This window comes from Bombina bombina, chromosome 3 (assembly GCF_027579735.1).
Source record: "Bombina bombina isolate aBomBom1 chromosome 3, aBomBom1.pri, whole genome shotgun sequence".
Lineage (NCBI taxonomy): Eukaryota > Metazoa > Chordata > Amphibia > Anura > Bombinatoridae > Bombina > Bombina bombina.
The window spans coordinates 74,441,855-74,458,793 of NC_069501.1; the positions used below are offsets into that span (position 1 = coordinate 74,441,855).

At 41.2% G+C, this 16,939-nt stretch overlaps 1 protein-coding gene across 5 annotated transcripts in view; it reads left to right on the plus strand.

Annotated features, from left to right (window-relative positions):
• Positions 1 to 16,939, plus strand: part of LOC128652886 (nectin-1) — a 478,741-nt gene that overhangs the window by 58,885 nt on the left and 402,917 nt on the right. For all 5 annotated transcript variants that reach the window (XM_053705870.1, XM_053705871.1, XM_053705872.1 and 2 more), the window contains exon 2: positions 11,544 to 11,873. In XM_053705870.1, coding sequence (XP_053561845.1) covers positions 11,544 to 11,873 — 330 coding nt within the window. The remainder of the gene's footprint in view (positions 1 to 11,543; positions 11,874 to 16,939) is intronic.

Consider the following 16,939-nt stretch of genomic DNA (forward strand, 5'->3'; position numbering starts at 1 on the left):
GGTAAATGTCTAAAACAAAATATATGCATAGCCACTGCAGTTAAATTACAACTGATAGCTTTAAAGAGCATATTTATATTTTAGAATTATATTCATAGTCCTGAATAGTTTTAAGCTTGCCTTTTTGTATGCAAAATATTTAAAACAAACATCCATTGTTGCTGTAGATAGCAGACTTAAAGGAATAAATTGTATTTTAATCTTGTAGTCATAGCCTGTGTATTTTAAACTAATCCTTAGTGCTAAGTAATTTATCTTTGCAAATATAGATATATATCTTAGAATTTGTCTTAATTGTAGGTAACTAAGAATTTAATTTGGCTTAGATAATAGAGTTTGGTTGTTGGCACAAATAGTATATACAATTTCTGATGTTTTAAATTGGAATTATATAGGATAAATTGTGGCTAAATAGCCAATTGTACCAGTCTGAATGTTAGTAGCTAATATCTTGGAATCTCATTTTGTTAATTGAATGAAATCCAATTGTGAATAAGGCTAGTTCTAAAGGTAAATTTGCATAGCATATTTTAATAGTTTTAAATATGTATAGTATTGATTCATATTCTTGTTCCTACAAATAATATTTGAATGTGTCTATAAATATTAACTAATAAAAAGAAGGAATTTATATTAATTTTATTGTCTTGGTATATGCATTTTTATTGGGGGTATATTTTAAAGAATAATTATTAAATATATTGTGTTATAACCCAGCCATATACTGACATGCCCATTTTGATAGGAAACACAATAGAAAAGTGGCCGATTTACAATTCTTAGGCATTAGAAAGGTGACATCTAATTGGAGAGGGGCGACACTCAGAATACTTTGGGCGGAATGGAGATGAAGTGGATCCATATTATAAATAGCTTCATACCCAGCTGTCTGCATAAAGGCTTTGAGGTTCACCACTTCTTATGATAATATTAATAAAAGTTACTGATTCTGTTAATGGTGTTTATTTAGATATGCCCGTCTAATAAGAGACAATATTCCTTTATCTAGATCTCTTTCTCTCATAAGAACAAGTTTTAATATCGTTTGTTATAATTGTTTGTACAAGTCAAATTGATACTATGTGTATGGTATGAAATGATACATGTTTATTTTTGTAATTGAATGAAAGAATACACTGTTAATAATTTGCCCTTAACTGTTGCTTCCATATATTGTTGGAGAAGAAGTTGATTCAATTTTTTAGCTACAAACACGGCATCAAAAGATTTACCCTTTTCCATCATGGTGGATGTATTATCACTCCTGGTTTTCTTCACAATTTGTTGTATAAAGGATATTCTTGGACATGCGCACTTTATTCTTTGAGAAAGCTGTAAGTAGTACAGCGAAACGTACGACGGAACTCATTTCTCTTGTAAGGTGTATCCAGTCCACGGATCATCCATTCCCAACAGGAAGTTGCAAGAGGACACCCACAGCAGAGCTGTCTATATAGCTCCTCCCCTAACTGCCATATCCAGTCATTCTCTTGCAACTCTCAACAAGCATGGAGGTAGTAAGAGAGAAGTGGTGAAATGTAGCTGTTATTTTACTTCAATCAAAAGTTTATTATTTTTAAATGGTACCGGAGTTGTACTATTTTGTTCCAGGCAGAAAAATAGAAGAATCTGCCTGTGATTTCTATGATCTTAGCACGTTGTAACAAAGATCCATTGCTGTTCTCACACATGACTGAAGAGAGAGATAACTTCAGCGGGGGAATGGCGTGCAGGTTATCCTGCTATGAGGTATGTGCAGTTAAGATTTTTCTAGAAGATGTGAGGCCTAGTTTTTTTCCACATGGCTGGCTAAAATTTGCCTAGAAACAGTTTCCTGAGGCTTTCCACTGTGTTACTATGAGTGGGGGGGGCCTAATTTAGCGCTTTTTTGCGCAGTAAATTTTACAGACTGAGACATCCAGCTTCCTCCAGGAGTCCCCTGAATGCTATAGGACATCTCTAAAGGGCTCTTAGGCTTTCCAAAGTCTTTTGTTGGGGAAGGTAGGCCCACAGCAAGGCTGTGGCAGTTTGGTGTGACTGTTAAAAAAACGTCTATCGTTTTTTTGATCCGTTTTTTGAACTAAGGGGTTAATCATCCATTTGCTAGTGGGTGCAATGCTTTGTTAGCTTATTTTTTTCACTGTTTTTCAAATTCTGACAAAATTTGTTTCTCTTAAAGGCACAGTACCGTTTCTTATATTTGCTTGTTAACTTGATTTAAAGTGTTTTCAAAGCTTGCTAGTCTGTACAAACATGTCTGACATGGAGGAAACTCCTTGTTCATTATGTTTAAAAGCCATTGTGGAACCCCCTCTTAGAATGTGTACCAAATGTACTGATTTCACTTTAAGCAATAAAGATCATATTCTGTCTTTAAAAAATGTATCACCAGAAGAATCTGACGAGGGGGAAGTTATGCCGACTAACTCTCCCCATGTGTCAGATCCTTTGACTCCCGCTCAAGGGACTCCCGCTCAAATGGCGCCAAGTACATCTAGGGCGCCCATAGCGTTTACTTTACAAGACATGGCGGCAGTCATGGATAATACACTGTCAGCGGTATTAGCCAGACTACCTGAATTTAGAGGAAAGCGAGATAGCTCTGGAGTTAGAAGAAATACAGAGCATACTGATGCTTTAAGAGCTATGTCTGATACTGCCTCACAATATGCAGAAGCTGAAGAAGGAGAGCTTCTTTCTGTGGGTGATGTTTCTGATTCAGGGAAGATGATGCAACCTGATTCTGATATTTCTACATTTAAATGTAAGCTTGAACACCTCCGCGTGTTACTCAGGGAGGTTTTAGCTGCTCTGAATGACTGTGATACAATTGCAGTGCCAGAGAAATTGTGTAGACTGGATAAATACTATGCAGTGCCGGTGTGCACTGATGTTTTTCCAATACCTAAAAGGTTTACCCAATACCTAAAAGGTTTACAGAAATTATTACTAAGGAATGGGATAGACCAGGTGTGCCGTTCTCTCCCCCTCCTATTTTTAGAAAAATGTTTCCAATAGACGCCACCACACGGGACTTATGGCAGACAGTTCCTAAGGTGGAGGGAGCAGTTTCTACTCTAGCAAAGCGTACTACTATCCCTGTCGAGGACAGTTGTGCTTTCTTAGATCCAATGGATAAAAAGTTAGAGGGTTACCTTAAGAAAATGTTTATTCAACAAGGTTTTATCCTACAGCCCCTTGCATGCATTGCTCCTGTCACTGCTGCTGCGGCGTTCTGGTTTGAGTCTCTGGAAGAGGCTTTACAGGTAGCGACTCCATTGGATGACATACTTGACAAGCTTAGAGCACTTAAGCTAGCCAATTCTTTTGTTTCTGACGCCATTGTTCATTTCACTAAACTAACGGCTAAGAATTCTGGTTTTGCTATCCAGGCGCGCAGAGCGTTATGGCTTAAATCATGGTCAGCTGACGTTACTTCAAAGTCTAAGCTGCTTAACATTCCCTTCAAGGGGCAGACCCTATTCGGGCCTGGTTTGAAGGAGATTATTGCTGATATCACTGGAGGAAAAGGTCATGCCCTTCCTCAGGATAGGTCCAAGTCAAGGGCCAAACAGTCTAATTTTCGTGCCTTTCGAAACTTCAAGGCAAGTGCGGCATCAACTTCCTCTAATGCAAAACAAGAGGGAACTTTTGCTCAGTCCAAGACGGTCTGGAGACCTAACCAGACCTGGAACAAGGGTAAGCAGGCCAAAAAGCCTGCTGCTGCCTCTAAGACAGCATGAAGGAACGGCCCCCTATCCGGTAACGGATCTAGTAGGGGGCAGACTTTCGCTCTTCGCCCAGGCGTGGGCAAGAGATGTCCAGGATCCCTGGGCGTTGGAAATTAGATCCCAGGGATATCTTCTGGACTTCAAGGTTTCCCCCCCAAAAGGGAGATTTCACCTTTCACAATTATCTGCAAACCAGATAAAGAGAGAGGCATTCTTACACTGTGTACAAGACCTCCTAGTTATGGGAGTGATCCATCCAGTTCCAAAGGAGGAACAGGGACAGGGATTTTACTCAAATCTGTTTGTGGTTCCCAAAAAAGAGGGAACCTTCAGACCAATTTTGGATCTAAAGATCTTAAACAAATTCCTCAGAGTTCCATCATTCAAGATGGAGACTATTCGTACTATACTACCTATGATCCAGGAGGGTCAATACATGACTACAGTGGATTTAAAGGATGCTTATCGTCACATTCCGATACACAAAGATCATCGCGGTTTCTCAGGTTTGCCTTCCTAGACAGGCATTACCAGTTTGTAGCTCTTCCCTTTGGGTTAGCTACAGCCCCAAGAATTTTTACGAAGGTTCTAGGGTCGCTTCTGGTGGTCCTAAGGCCGCGGGGCATAGCAGTGGCCCCTTATTTAGATGACATCCTGATTCAGGCGTCAAACTTCCAAATTGCCAAGTCTCATACGGACATAGTGTTGGCATTTCTGTGGTCGCATGGGTGGAAGGTGAACGAGGGAAAGAGTTCTCTATCCCCCCTAACAAGAGTTTCCTTCCTAGGGACTCTGATAGATTCTGTAGAAATGAAAATTTACCTGACGGTGTCCAGGTTATCAAAACTTCTAAATTCCTGGCGTGTTCTTTATTCCATTCCTCGCCCTTCGATGGCTCAGTGCATGGAAGTAATCGGCTTAATGGTAGCGGCAATGGACATAGTGCCGTTTGCACGCCTACATCTCAGACCGCTGCAACTATGCATGCTCAGTCAGTGGAATGGGGATTACACAGATTTGTCCCCTCTACTAAATCTGGATCAAGAGACCAGGGATTCTCTTCTCTGGTGGCTATCTCGGGTCCATCTGTCCAAAGGTATTACCTTTCGCAGTCCAGATTGGACAATTGTAACAACAGATGCCAGCCTTCTAGGTTGGGGTGCAGTCTGGAACTCCCTGAAGGCTCAGGGATCGTGGACTCAGGAGGAGTCACTCCTTCCAATAAAGATTCTGGAACTAAGAGCGATATTCAATGCTCTTCAGACTTGGCCTCAGCTAGCGACAATGAGGTTCATCAGATTTCAGTCGGACAACATCACGACTGTGGCTTACATCAATCATCAAGGGGGAACAAGGAGTTCCCTAGCGATGTTAGAAGTCTCAAAGATAATTCGCTGGGCAGAGATTCACTCTTGCCACCTATCAGCTATCCATATCCCAGGTGTAGAGAACTGGGAGGTGGATTTTCTAAGTCGACAGACTTTTCATCCGGGGGAGTGGGAGGTGTTGGCACAATTGGTTCATCGTTGGGGCAAACCAGAACTGGATCTCATGGCGTCTCGCCAGAACGCCAAGCTTCCTTGTTACGGATCCAGGTCCAGGGACCCAAAGGCAGCGCTGATAGATGCTCTAGCAGCGCCTTGGTCCTTCAACCTGGCTTATGTGTTTCCACCGTTTCCTCTGCTCCCTCGTCTGATTGCCAAAATCAAGCAGGAGAGAGCATTGGTGATCTTGATAGCGCCTGCGTGGCCACGCAGGACTTGGTATGCAGATCTGGTGGACATGTCATCCTTTCCACCATGGACTCTGCCGCTGAGACAGGACCTTCTACTTCAAGGTCCTTTCAACCATCCAAATCTAATTTCTCTGAGGCTGACTGCCTGGAGATTGAACACTTGATTTTATCAAAGCGTGGTTTCTCCGAGTCAGTCATTGATACCTTAATTCTGGTACGAAAGCCTGTCACCAGGAAAATCTATCATAAGATATGGCGTAAATATCTTTATTGGTGTGAATCCAAGGGCTACTCATGGAGTAAGGTCAGGATTCCCAGGATATTATCTTTTCTCCAAGAAGGATTGGAGAAAGGATTGTCAGCTAGTTCCTTAAAGGGACAGATTTCTGCGCTATCTATTCTTTTGCACAGGCGTCTGGCGGAGGTCCCAGACGTTCAGGCATTTTGTCAGGCTTTAGTTAGAATCAAACCTGTGTTTAAACCTGTTGCTCCACCTTGGAGCTTAAATTTGGTTCTTAAAGTTCTTCAGGGGGTTCTGTTTGAACCTCTTCATTCCATAGATATCAAACTTTTATCTTGGAAAGTTCTTTTTTGGTAGCTATTTCCTCGGCTCGTAGAGTTTCCGAGTTATCTGCCTTACAATGTGATTCTCCTTATCTGATCTTCCATGCAGATAAGGTAGTTCTGCGTACCAAACCTGGGTTTTTACCTAAGGTGGTATCTAATAAGAATATCAATCAAGAGATTGTTGTTCCGTCTTTGTGTCCTAATCCTTCTTCAAAAAAGGAACGTCTGTTACACAATCTGGATGTGGTTCGTGCTTTAAAGTTTTACTTACAAGCTACTAAAGATTTTCGTCAAACATCTGCTTTGTTTGTTGTCTACTCTGGACAGAGGAGAGGTCAAGAGGCTTCGGCAACCTCTCTTTCTTTTTGGCTAAGAAGCATAATCCGCTTAGCCTATGAGACTGCTGGCCAGCAGCCTCCGGAAAGTATTACAGCTCATTCTACTAGAGCTGTGGCTTCCACATGGGCCTTTAAAAATGACGCTTCTGTTGAACAGATTTGCAAGGCGGCGACTTGGTCTTCGCTTCATACTTTTTCAAAATTCTACAAATTTGATACTTTTGCTTCTTCGGAGGCTATTTTTGGGAGAAAGGTTTTACAGGCAGTGGTACCTTCCGTTTAAGTACCTGCCTTGTCCCTCCCTTCATCCGTGTACTTTAGCTTTGGTATTGGTATCCCACAAGTAATGGATGATCCGTGGACTGGATACACCTTACAAGAGAAAACATAATTTATGCTTACCTGATAAATTTATTTCTCTTGTGGTGTATCCAGTCCACGACCCGCCCTGTCATTTTAAGGCAGGTATTTTTTAATTTTAAACTACAGTCACCACTGCACCCTATGGTTTCTCCTTTCTCTGCTTTTTTTCGGTCGAATGACTGGATATGGCAGTTAGGGGAGGAGCTATATTGACAGCTCTGCTGTGGGTATCCTCTTGCAACTTCCTGTTGTGAATGAGAATATCCCACAAGTAATGGATGATCCGTGGACTGGATACACCACAAGAGAAATAAATTTATCAGGTAAGCATAAACTATGTTTTTTTTCACACCAACTTCAAAACGTGCCAGTGACGCCAAGGGCGGAGTGATACCTTACCGGTTGGTTGCGGTTGGTAAATGGTTCAGCTTCTGCCTCCCATCCATATCCTTCTGGGTCTGTGGTTAACTCTGGACTGCAATACCTTGTGTATTGTTTCTCATATCCCTTATCTATTGGTGTTCTTGGAGCATTTGTGACGGTTTTAATGTTTTTAATAAATATTCTTTTATACCTTTGCCATTGTAAGTTACTGTTTGCCTACCAGTATAAAGTAGGTGTGCACATCATATAGAGCTTGTAGTAGCTCCATCAAATGTGAGTAACCATTTGTTCTTATGTACAAGTGTTCACAGCTGATTTACAGAGTTACACTATTTTTGTCCTTTTTCCTTCTATTTTGAGGAATATATTGAACAACATGGTGCCAGGAGATCCCTCCATTAACGAACATATACTTCCACTATTGAATTAGCTTTTTAGTTTAAACTCACGTTTTCACATTTATGTTATTCTATTCCAATCATTTTGTGGTTCCCAAAAAAGAGGGAACTTTTCAACCTATTTTAGACCTAAAGTGTCTAAACAAGTTTCTCAGAGTACCGTCCTTCAAGATGGAAACTGTACGTTCCATTCTTCCAATGATCCAAGAGGGTCAGTTCATGACGACCGTAGGCTAGAACAATGCGTATATTCACGTTCCCATTCACAGGTATTATCACACATTTCTGAGATTTACCTTTCTGGACAAACACTTTTAGTTTGTGGCTCTTCCGTTCGGTCTTGCAACAGCTCCCAGAATTTTCTCAAAGGTTCTGGGGCTCTCCTGGCAGTGATCCGGTCTCTGTTGTCTAGGTAGGGCGCCACTCAATTCCAAATTGGTTCAGGAGCCATCTTTTCAACACACAGAGATCTTGTTGTCTTATCTTCGTTCCCATGGATGGAAAGTGAATCTGGACAAGAGTTCCCTTGTTCCAGCTACAATGGTAATTTTCTTAGGAACCATAATAGATTCCCTATTGATGAAGATTTTTCTGATAGAGGTCAGAAGATCCAAAATTCTTTCCTCCTGCCTATCTCTACAGTCTACTGTTCGACCATCAGTGGCTTAATGTATGGAGGTAATAGGTCTGATGGTGGCCTCTATGGACATCATTCCCTTTGCTCGATTCCATTTGAGAGCTCTGCAGTTGTGCGTGCTCAGCCAATGGAACAGGGATAATTTGGTTCAATCGACAAGAGACTCTCTCCCATGGTGGTTTTCTCAGGACCATCTGTCTCAGGGCACTTGCTTCCGTTGACCTTCCTGGGTGATTATGACCACGGACGTCAGCCTGCTAGGCTGGGGAGCAGTCTGGGACTCTTTAAAGGCGTAGGGATTATGGTCTCGGGAGAAGTCTGCTCTCCTCATAAACATCTTGGAGTTGTGAACAATTTACAATGCTTGGCCTCAGCTGTCCTTAGTCCAGTTTATCAGGTTCCAGTCAGACAACATAACCTCAGTGGTTTACATCAACCACCAGGGAGGAACTCAGAGCTCCTTAGCCATAAAGGAAGTGGCTCAGATTATTCAGTGGACCCACAATTGTTGCCTATCTACCATCCACATTCCAGGAGTGGTCAACTGGGAAGCAGATTTCCTGAGCTGACAGACGTTTAATCCCGGGGAGAGAGAACTCCATCCGGAGGTGTTCTCCAGCTTAACCCTCAAATGTTGGATCTGATGGCATCTAGGCAAAATGCCAAGCTTCCAAGGTACGGTTCAAGGTCAAGGGATCCACAGGCCGTTCTGATAGATGCTCTGGCTGTCCCTCTGGATTTTTGGCTGGCATACCCGTTTGCGCTCCTTCCACGAGTCATTGCTCATATCAAACAGGAGAGAGAGCTTGACATTGCAGATGTATGCAGATCTAGTGGAGATGTCGTCTCTACCACCTTGGAGACTGCCTCTGAGAAAGAACCTTCTTCAGGGTCCCTTCCTTTATCCAAATATTGTGTCTCTGAAGCGGACTGCTTGTAGATTGAAAGCTTAGTTCTGTCCTGGCGTGTTTTTTCGGAATCGGTCATTGAGACCTTGATTCAGGCTTGCAAGCCTGTAACTAGAAAGATCTAACATAAGATATGGCATAAATATCTTAACTGGTGTGAATCCAATGGATTTTCTTAGAGTAAGGTCAGGATTCCTAGAATTTTGTCTTTTTTCTCTAGGAAGGTCTGGAGAAAGGCTTGTCAGTTAGTATCCTGAAGTGTCAGATTTTGGCATTTTCTGTTTTGCTTCATAAGCGTCTGGCAGACGTATCAGATGTGCAATCCTTTTGTCAGGCCTTGGCAAGAATCAGGCCTGTGTTGAAGTCTGTTGCTCCTGCTTGGAGCCTTAACCTTGTTCTTAAGGTTTTGCAGCAGCCTACGTTTGAGCCAATGCATGCCATAGATATTAAGTTGTTGTTCTGGAAGGTTTTGTTTCTTTTAGCTATCTCTTCTTCTCTGAGAGTTTCGGAACTCTCTTCCTTGCAGTGTGATTCGCCTTATCTTATCTTTCATGCCGATAAGCCGTTTCTTTGTCTTAAGTTTGGTTTTCTTCCTAAAGTTGTTTCAAATAAAAATATTAATCAGGAAATTGTTTAATTTTTAATCTGGTAGTAAAACACACACACACAGGGAACAAAAGGGTTAATGTTACAAAGTTTTTTTCAATTTTTTTTTTAATGAAATGAGCTGTGATGTCATTTTTTCTTAGCCCCACCCATGTGTGTTTATTGGTTACCTGTTTTATCTTTGTGTCTATAAATGGTGTAAAGCTTGTATTTGTGATTAGCTTGAGAAAGGGGCAGGTGCCCCAAAACGTTGCTCTAATAAAGGTATAAACCTTAATACCGTGTGCCACTTTTGTGCTGTGCTTCTACGTATCCTGAGGCCTAGAGGGTGGTCTCTTAAGGTGCTGCACCGGTCTGTTTATGAATTGGATAAACTGGGATATACTCAGAGGTAAAGTGCGGATTCCATTGTTTCAAATCAGGAAATTGTTGTTCCTTTATGTCCCAATCCTTCTTCTCATAAGGAACGCTTGCTGCACAACTTGGATGTTGTGCATGCTCTTAAAATTTATCTGCAGGTGACTACGAATTTTTCTGGGAAACGTTAAGGTCAGAGAGCTACTACTACTTCCTATCCCTCTGCTTAAGAATTATAATTCGTTTGGCTTATGAGACTGTTGGACAGCAGCCTCCTGAGAGAATTACGACTGATTCCACTAGAGCTGTCTCTTCTTCTTGGGCCTTCAAAAATGAAGCTTCTGTGGAATAAATCTTCAAGGCTGCTACTTGGTCTTCCTTGCATACTTTTTCAACATTTTATAAATTTGGTACTTTTTGCCTCGGCTGAGGCTTCTTTTGGGAGAAAGGTTCTTCAAGCAGTGGTGTCTTCTGTTTAGGTCACCTGTCTTGTATTGTAGTATTCTGAGTAGCACGGTCATTTTGATTTATTGAATTCTACCCCACCAGGAGAGTGGTTTGTCTTACCATGTATGGAGAGAGTGTTGTACTGACTGTAGAAGTGGTTTATAAATTAAGTTAAATAATTGTGAACTTTGGGGAGTTAGCATCACCCCCAGCTATGTTAAGTGAGAAGATGGAAGTTTGAAAGCGTAGTTGTAGCTTAGTTTTTGAAAGTCATTTGAGTTCAGGGAGACATTAAGAATGTCTGTCTGATTTTTGATAATTGAGGAAATTTGATAACTCACCAAATTTGTCAAATTTTAATAATAGTACTGGCAAAGAGGAAAAGGGGGAAGATAAAGCGAGGAGGTCATTGTCTGTAAACATGGTGAACAAAACTTGTATGAAATGGTTTACTATGCATACAATATATTTCACAAGGTGTTCTTGGCATCATAAATAGAGGATGAAATAGATTGTTCAGTTTTAGCACATGTAATTTATTGACCGCAATGGTCTTTAACTGATATTTGCTATTTAAGTTCTTGCTTAAAGTGAATGTAAAATTTTGATGATAAAGTGCCCGGTTTTTAAAAATTAAATTTAAAAACAGGGGCACTTTAATTCATCAAAACTTACATTTCACTTGTGTTGTGAAAAAATATTTACCTTTTAATCTTGACAGCCGCTCCAGCTTCCTATGTCAGAAATGATGGATCGGTCATCCTCCAATCACGGATTTCCGCCCCCCCCCCCCAGGGGGAATTAGTGTCTGTCTGATTCAACGCTGTGATTGGAGGAAGCCGGATCCTCATTTGTAACAGGCGGAGGAAGCGATTCAGCGACTGTCAAGATTAAAAGGTAAGTATTTTCACAACACAAGTGAAATGTAAATTTTGATTAATTAAAGTGCCCCTGTTTTTAATTAAATTCTTAAAAAGACGGGCAATTTATCATCAAAATTTACCTTCACTTTAATGCTGCTGGGTGTATTGTCATTATGAAGTATTATAATTGTAGTATTATTCTCTTGCAGTAATCATGCATGTAAAAGAAACTGTGTATGCAGATCAAGGATCTACAGCAACATTGTACTGCAAAATAGAAACCAATGAAAGTCTGACTCAACTCACATGGCAAAGGAAAAACTTACCTGACAACGAGAACATTCTTACTTACCAATATGGTAAAAAACCTGACTATATATCTCCTCTTGCACAACGAGTAACAATTTTAGGCAGTGAAGCTGCAGACGGCAGCATAAGTATAAATAATGTCACATTAGATGAAGATGGAACCTTTATCTGTGTCTATACTACATTTCCATCCGGGGTAAAGGAAAAGGAGATACACCTAATAATTCGAGGTAAGATTTCTGGTATCTGTATTATAACTGGGGGGAAAATATTTTCTTTAAATTTAATTTTATTTCATATTATTATCTATAATGGGTAGGTTTGAATATGAAGATTATTGAATATTTCTAAATATGTCTGAACAACTACAATCAATGTAGACATTTTTGTATGATCCCCTGCAGTATTACCCTGATGGAACTCATCATTAAAGGGATAGGAAAGTCAAAATTAAACTTGCATGATTCAGGTAGAGCATTCAATTTTAAGACATTTTTAAATTCACGTTATGTGCTTCATTTTCTTTGTATCCCTTGTTGAAAAAGAACATGCACATATCCTACACTAGTGGGAGCTAGTTGCTGATTGGTGTCTGCACACATTTGTCTCTTGTGATTGGCGAAATAGATGTTTTCATCTAGCTACCAGTAGTGCAATGCAGCTCCATCAGCAAAGGATAACAAGATAATGAAGCAAATTTGATAACTTAAATTATACTTACCTGATAATTTTCTTTTCTAAAGATGGAAAGAGTCCACAGCTGCATTCATTACTTTTTGGTATTTAGATCCTGACCACCAGGAAGAGGCAAAGAGACACCAGCCAAAGGCTCAAATACCCCTCCCACTTCCCTCATCCCTTAGTCATAATGCCGAGGGAACAAGGAACAGTAGAAGAAATATCAAGGTGAAAAGGTGCCAGAAGAACAAAAAACGGCCCCACATAAAAAATAAAAATAAAACACGGGCGGGGAGCTGTGGACTTTTCCCGTCTGAAGAAAAGAAAATTATCAGGTAAGCATAATTTAAGTTTTTCTTCATAAACGGGAAGATGCCACAGCTGCATTCATTACTTTTGGGAAAGCAATACCCAATCTATAGAGGACACTGAATGCTAAGACGGGAGGGTACAAAAAGCAGCCCATTCTGAGGGAACAACAAAACAAAACAGAAAACAAGCTTTGTCGAAGCCGAGAAAAAAGGAAAGACACAAGGAAACTGTCCAGCAGATAGTCCAAAAAAGCCCTTGCTAGAGACCGCTGGAGAACTAGACTCGACTGAGCCAACAAGCCTCTGAGAAAGCACCATCACCCAGACATATGGTCCCGTAAAACACACTCCCCTTACCAAAAGTAAGAGAAACTATCATATTCTCCCGGAAAGGAAGAAAGAGGACACAGATAAGCGAGTCCAAAAGGACCCCCAGAAACCAATGAAATAGGGCACTAAAGAAAAACCAAGGGAACTTCAAAAGTGAAGCCCAGCAGAAATAGGGCAAATAGTTATAAAAGAGCCCTACTGATCCAGCATAAACCAAGGGAGGCAAAAGCCCAGACCCCAGTCTGCTCCACATCCAAGGAATCAAAGAAGCCCTGGAAACAGAAGAGAGAAGAGAAATCCTCCCTTAAGCAATGTGCAATCCGCACCCAGGAAATAACAACCAAAGACAAAACGTCCCTGGGAGCCGCTGAAAAAACAGCCTCAGAATATCTGAATATTCAGAAAACCCTAGGCCTTACGTTGCAAGATTGCATAAGTACTGAAAGGCTAGGAGACCGCACCTAACCATCTTCCAAAGAAGACTCCAAGAATGCACAACAACTCCTCCCCACAAAGGGCAGAAAGAAGAAACACAGCCCCCGAAGGAAGGCTCACAGCACCTCGCATGACCCGAGGTTCAAAGTCATCAGGGCAAACGGATCTCAGATCCTGCTCCGAGCAACAGACCAGCACAAGCCATATACATGTCCGAAAGACCTTTGAGGATGGAAAGAGGAAGGGGCTCGCCCCCCCCCCCCCCCAAAAGGTGCTCGAGTCTCCCAACCCTTGCAGCTCTCCTTCCGAAGGAAAAAGGCACTCCCAAGGAGAAACCACAAAAACTTGGTACTGACAAGACGCTGTTAACCCCCATAGGGATCTTAGACGAAACTCTCGTTAACAACCTGGATAGGTTGGAAAAAACAGAACCTCGCCAGGGGTCGGAACAGAATGCAGCCATTCAGAGCAGTAGTATGCTGCCCTATACAGAAAATATGGAAGCCAAGAGAAGGCTACACCAGCCCCTCACTCCGACCTCCTGCACACAAGGCAGGGGGAACAACTCTCCAGAGTAGAGGAAAAATACCTCAGAGTACCGGATAGGTACTGAGGAAAGCCAAATCTACCCCCAAAAAGGTGGAAACAGCCCAAGCAAACCAGCTCACCCGCATACAACAAAATGTGGTGAAAGCTGTAGCCTGACTCAAAAGTCCAATACCGAATGAAGAACCATTTGGACACCACTACTCACCCAGTAAAAATAAATTCACTCACCAAAAGGGAGAGAACATTCCGCCCGTAGGAGTAGAATATACCCCTGATTAGGGAAACTGGGCCATCCCAACCTTCCAAAAGGATCAGGGAACGCCAAATGTCCAAAGAAGGACCGGGCAAAGGAACCTGGACACCCAGAAACCGTAGCCAGTTTAAAACAAGTAAATAAGCACCACAAGCGACTAGAGCTGCAACAACTTATCGTCATAATCGATAATAATCGATTATGAAAATAGTTGTCAACGAATCTCATCGATTAATCGATTAGTTGGTTTGCAATTAGTTGGTCTGTGCACAACACCAGCTGCTTCACTCCAATGAACTCCTGCACATGGTATTGTGTGTTATGGTTATGTCCTTAGCCTAAAGGACATCTACAGACGTTTACTTTTCACTTTTTCAGGACAGTATATGTTTACAACTACCCCTGGCTTATGTGCAACCCAGATATAATAGTCATCATTTGGATTGTTTATATTAAATCTGGTGATTTGGAACTATGCTTTTCATGATATAGTGCCAAGCTTGTTGTTTACACCTTGCCCCTAGATTGATGGGAGTTATTTAAATTGATGTGCACTATTATCTGTTTGCACAATTATTAGTGTATTGCTTGCTATTGCTGATTATATGTACTATATATATAAATGTGTAAGGCTTTGATATACAGTCCTTAGCGCTTTTTGATTTTGTTTTTATTGTTTTTTTTAATATTTTTAATAAATTGTGATAATATGTACCAGATTCAACCTTTATAAGTATATATTCGTTATTTTTATAGCGGACTAGATATTTCCCCTAACCTTATAGCTGGTTATTTACCATTGCATATAGATATTCAAGATATTTTTATGTTAGAATGAAGTCAAGGGTTACTTTATTGAGAGGCCCCTTGCCAAGGTAGAAAACACTTAGCATTGTTGAAGAGCTAACAAAGATAAATATCCCACTTTGGTGAAATTGGCAAAACCCTACTTATACACCTCAACAGCCTTTTCTCTGCTGCAGGAAATATGCTGCAAACAGAGAACCAGCCTTAGCCAGAAGCATGTGGACATGTTGAGATGTTTGCATCACAGAATGTTATTAACAGTGATAGTCTAATTGTTTCTAGTTCTACCTCTTTTCAAACAGTTTGTGGTTTTGTTTTGTTTAATTATAAAACTGTGCTCTGCTGCTTAAAAATTGAAGAAACAGTTGTGTTAATGTAAAGATTTAGTCTGAAGTTTATATTTGTAACACTCATTATGTGGATTTTATTTAAAATATAGAAAACTATTATTGATTCTATTTTTATCCGATTAGTCGATTAATCGAAAAAATAATCGGCTGATTAATCGATTATGAAATCGTTAGTTGCAGCCCTACAAGCAATCCGATCATAGCTCATATTTCAGATATCAGATACAGAACTCACTTGTAAGAGTCCTAGATCACATAGTGAAGAAGACCCCCGAAGTGGGAGACAAACTCCCCCCCCCAAAGGGATACTAGGCAATGATAAAAGCCACACAGCTACTCTGGTGCCCAAAGGCACTATGGACAACACCCACAAAGTCCAAGACCAAGGGAAACGTTCACGAGAACAGAGTTCAACCCTGAGATCAGAGTCTGACAGATAATTCTCCGAGATCCACACAGAATCCTTTTTGCTTGGAAGCCCACACTCAATAAATGTACGAACGAATGAGCATCCTGATTCCTGGCAGGTAAAAACCCCCTAAGCAGAGGCTATCCCAAGAAAAAAAGGAGACAACCTAGACTGTCGTCCCCAAATATGGGAACAGACAAGCTCCCGAAAGTAGCAAAGACCAAAAAGGCCCTAAACTTCCTGAAAACAGATGACCAAAGGCTGTTCCCAAGAAATAAAGGACTAAGTCCAGACAACCTCAACCCGAAGAAAGAGGTACTACATAAATGGAACAGACCCTAAAAAGGATAATCCCCAAGGACGCCTCAAGAAAAGGCAATGTCAATAGAAACTGGCACCACGGATTACCAGGAATCCTCCCAACCTCCAACCCACTACGGGAAAAAAGAAAGACTCTAGCTCCCAAGGAACCCAGGAGACTATCGAGTATGCCTTAGCAGGATCAAATGAGGGAATCCCGCCAGCTAAGTAAGGATAGGCCAATGAGGACTGAACACATTACCCTCCGATGCCTCCAGCAGATAACAAGGACCATCATGTCGTCCAATAACGAAATGCTAGCTGAAACTTATAACGAAAAAGAAGGAATGCAATACAAAACAATGAGAACAAGTCTGCGCCCCAACCAGACCAGCCAGGTATAACGGGCACCACGTGTCTGATATAGACCTCTAAGGAAAGAAAAAATAGTACCCCATCAGGACCAGCCTGAAACAAAGGGCACCCAGAACTGTCTAATGCCACAAAAAGCCCTAACCCTAGAAGGGAAAGACAAATAAAACAAGCTGTAGACATAACAATGTTCTCACAAAAAACTTCCGTAGAAGCATCAATGCGACAACAAAATCGCAATGGTTGCTTTGTATCAAAGCAGATACAATGCAACCAAAAATTGTCACTTAAAGATATACTTAGTTCCAATTTCCAGTTTTGGCAATGTCCCACAGTAGCAGGTATGATGTGCTGGATATTACAGGCAGCTCTCTTACTTCATTCAGAGGAAGGAGATCTATTGTATAAAAAACACAGAAAGAGGCGCAAATGGTGCAGATCAGTGATGCTTTTTAGGAGGTCAGTACAGGAGACGGGCACAGGGTACTCACTTGTAGAGAAG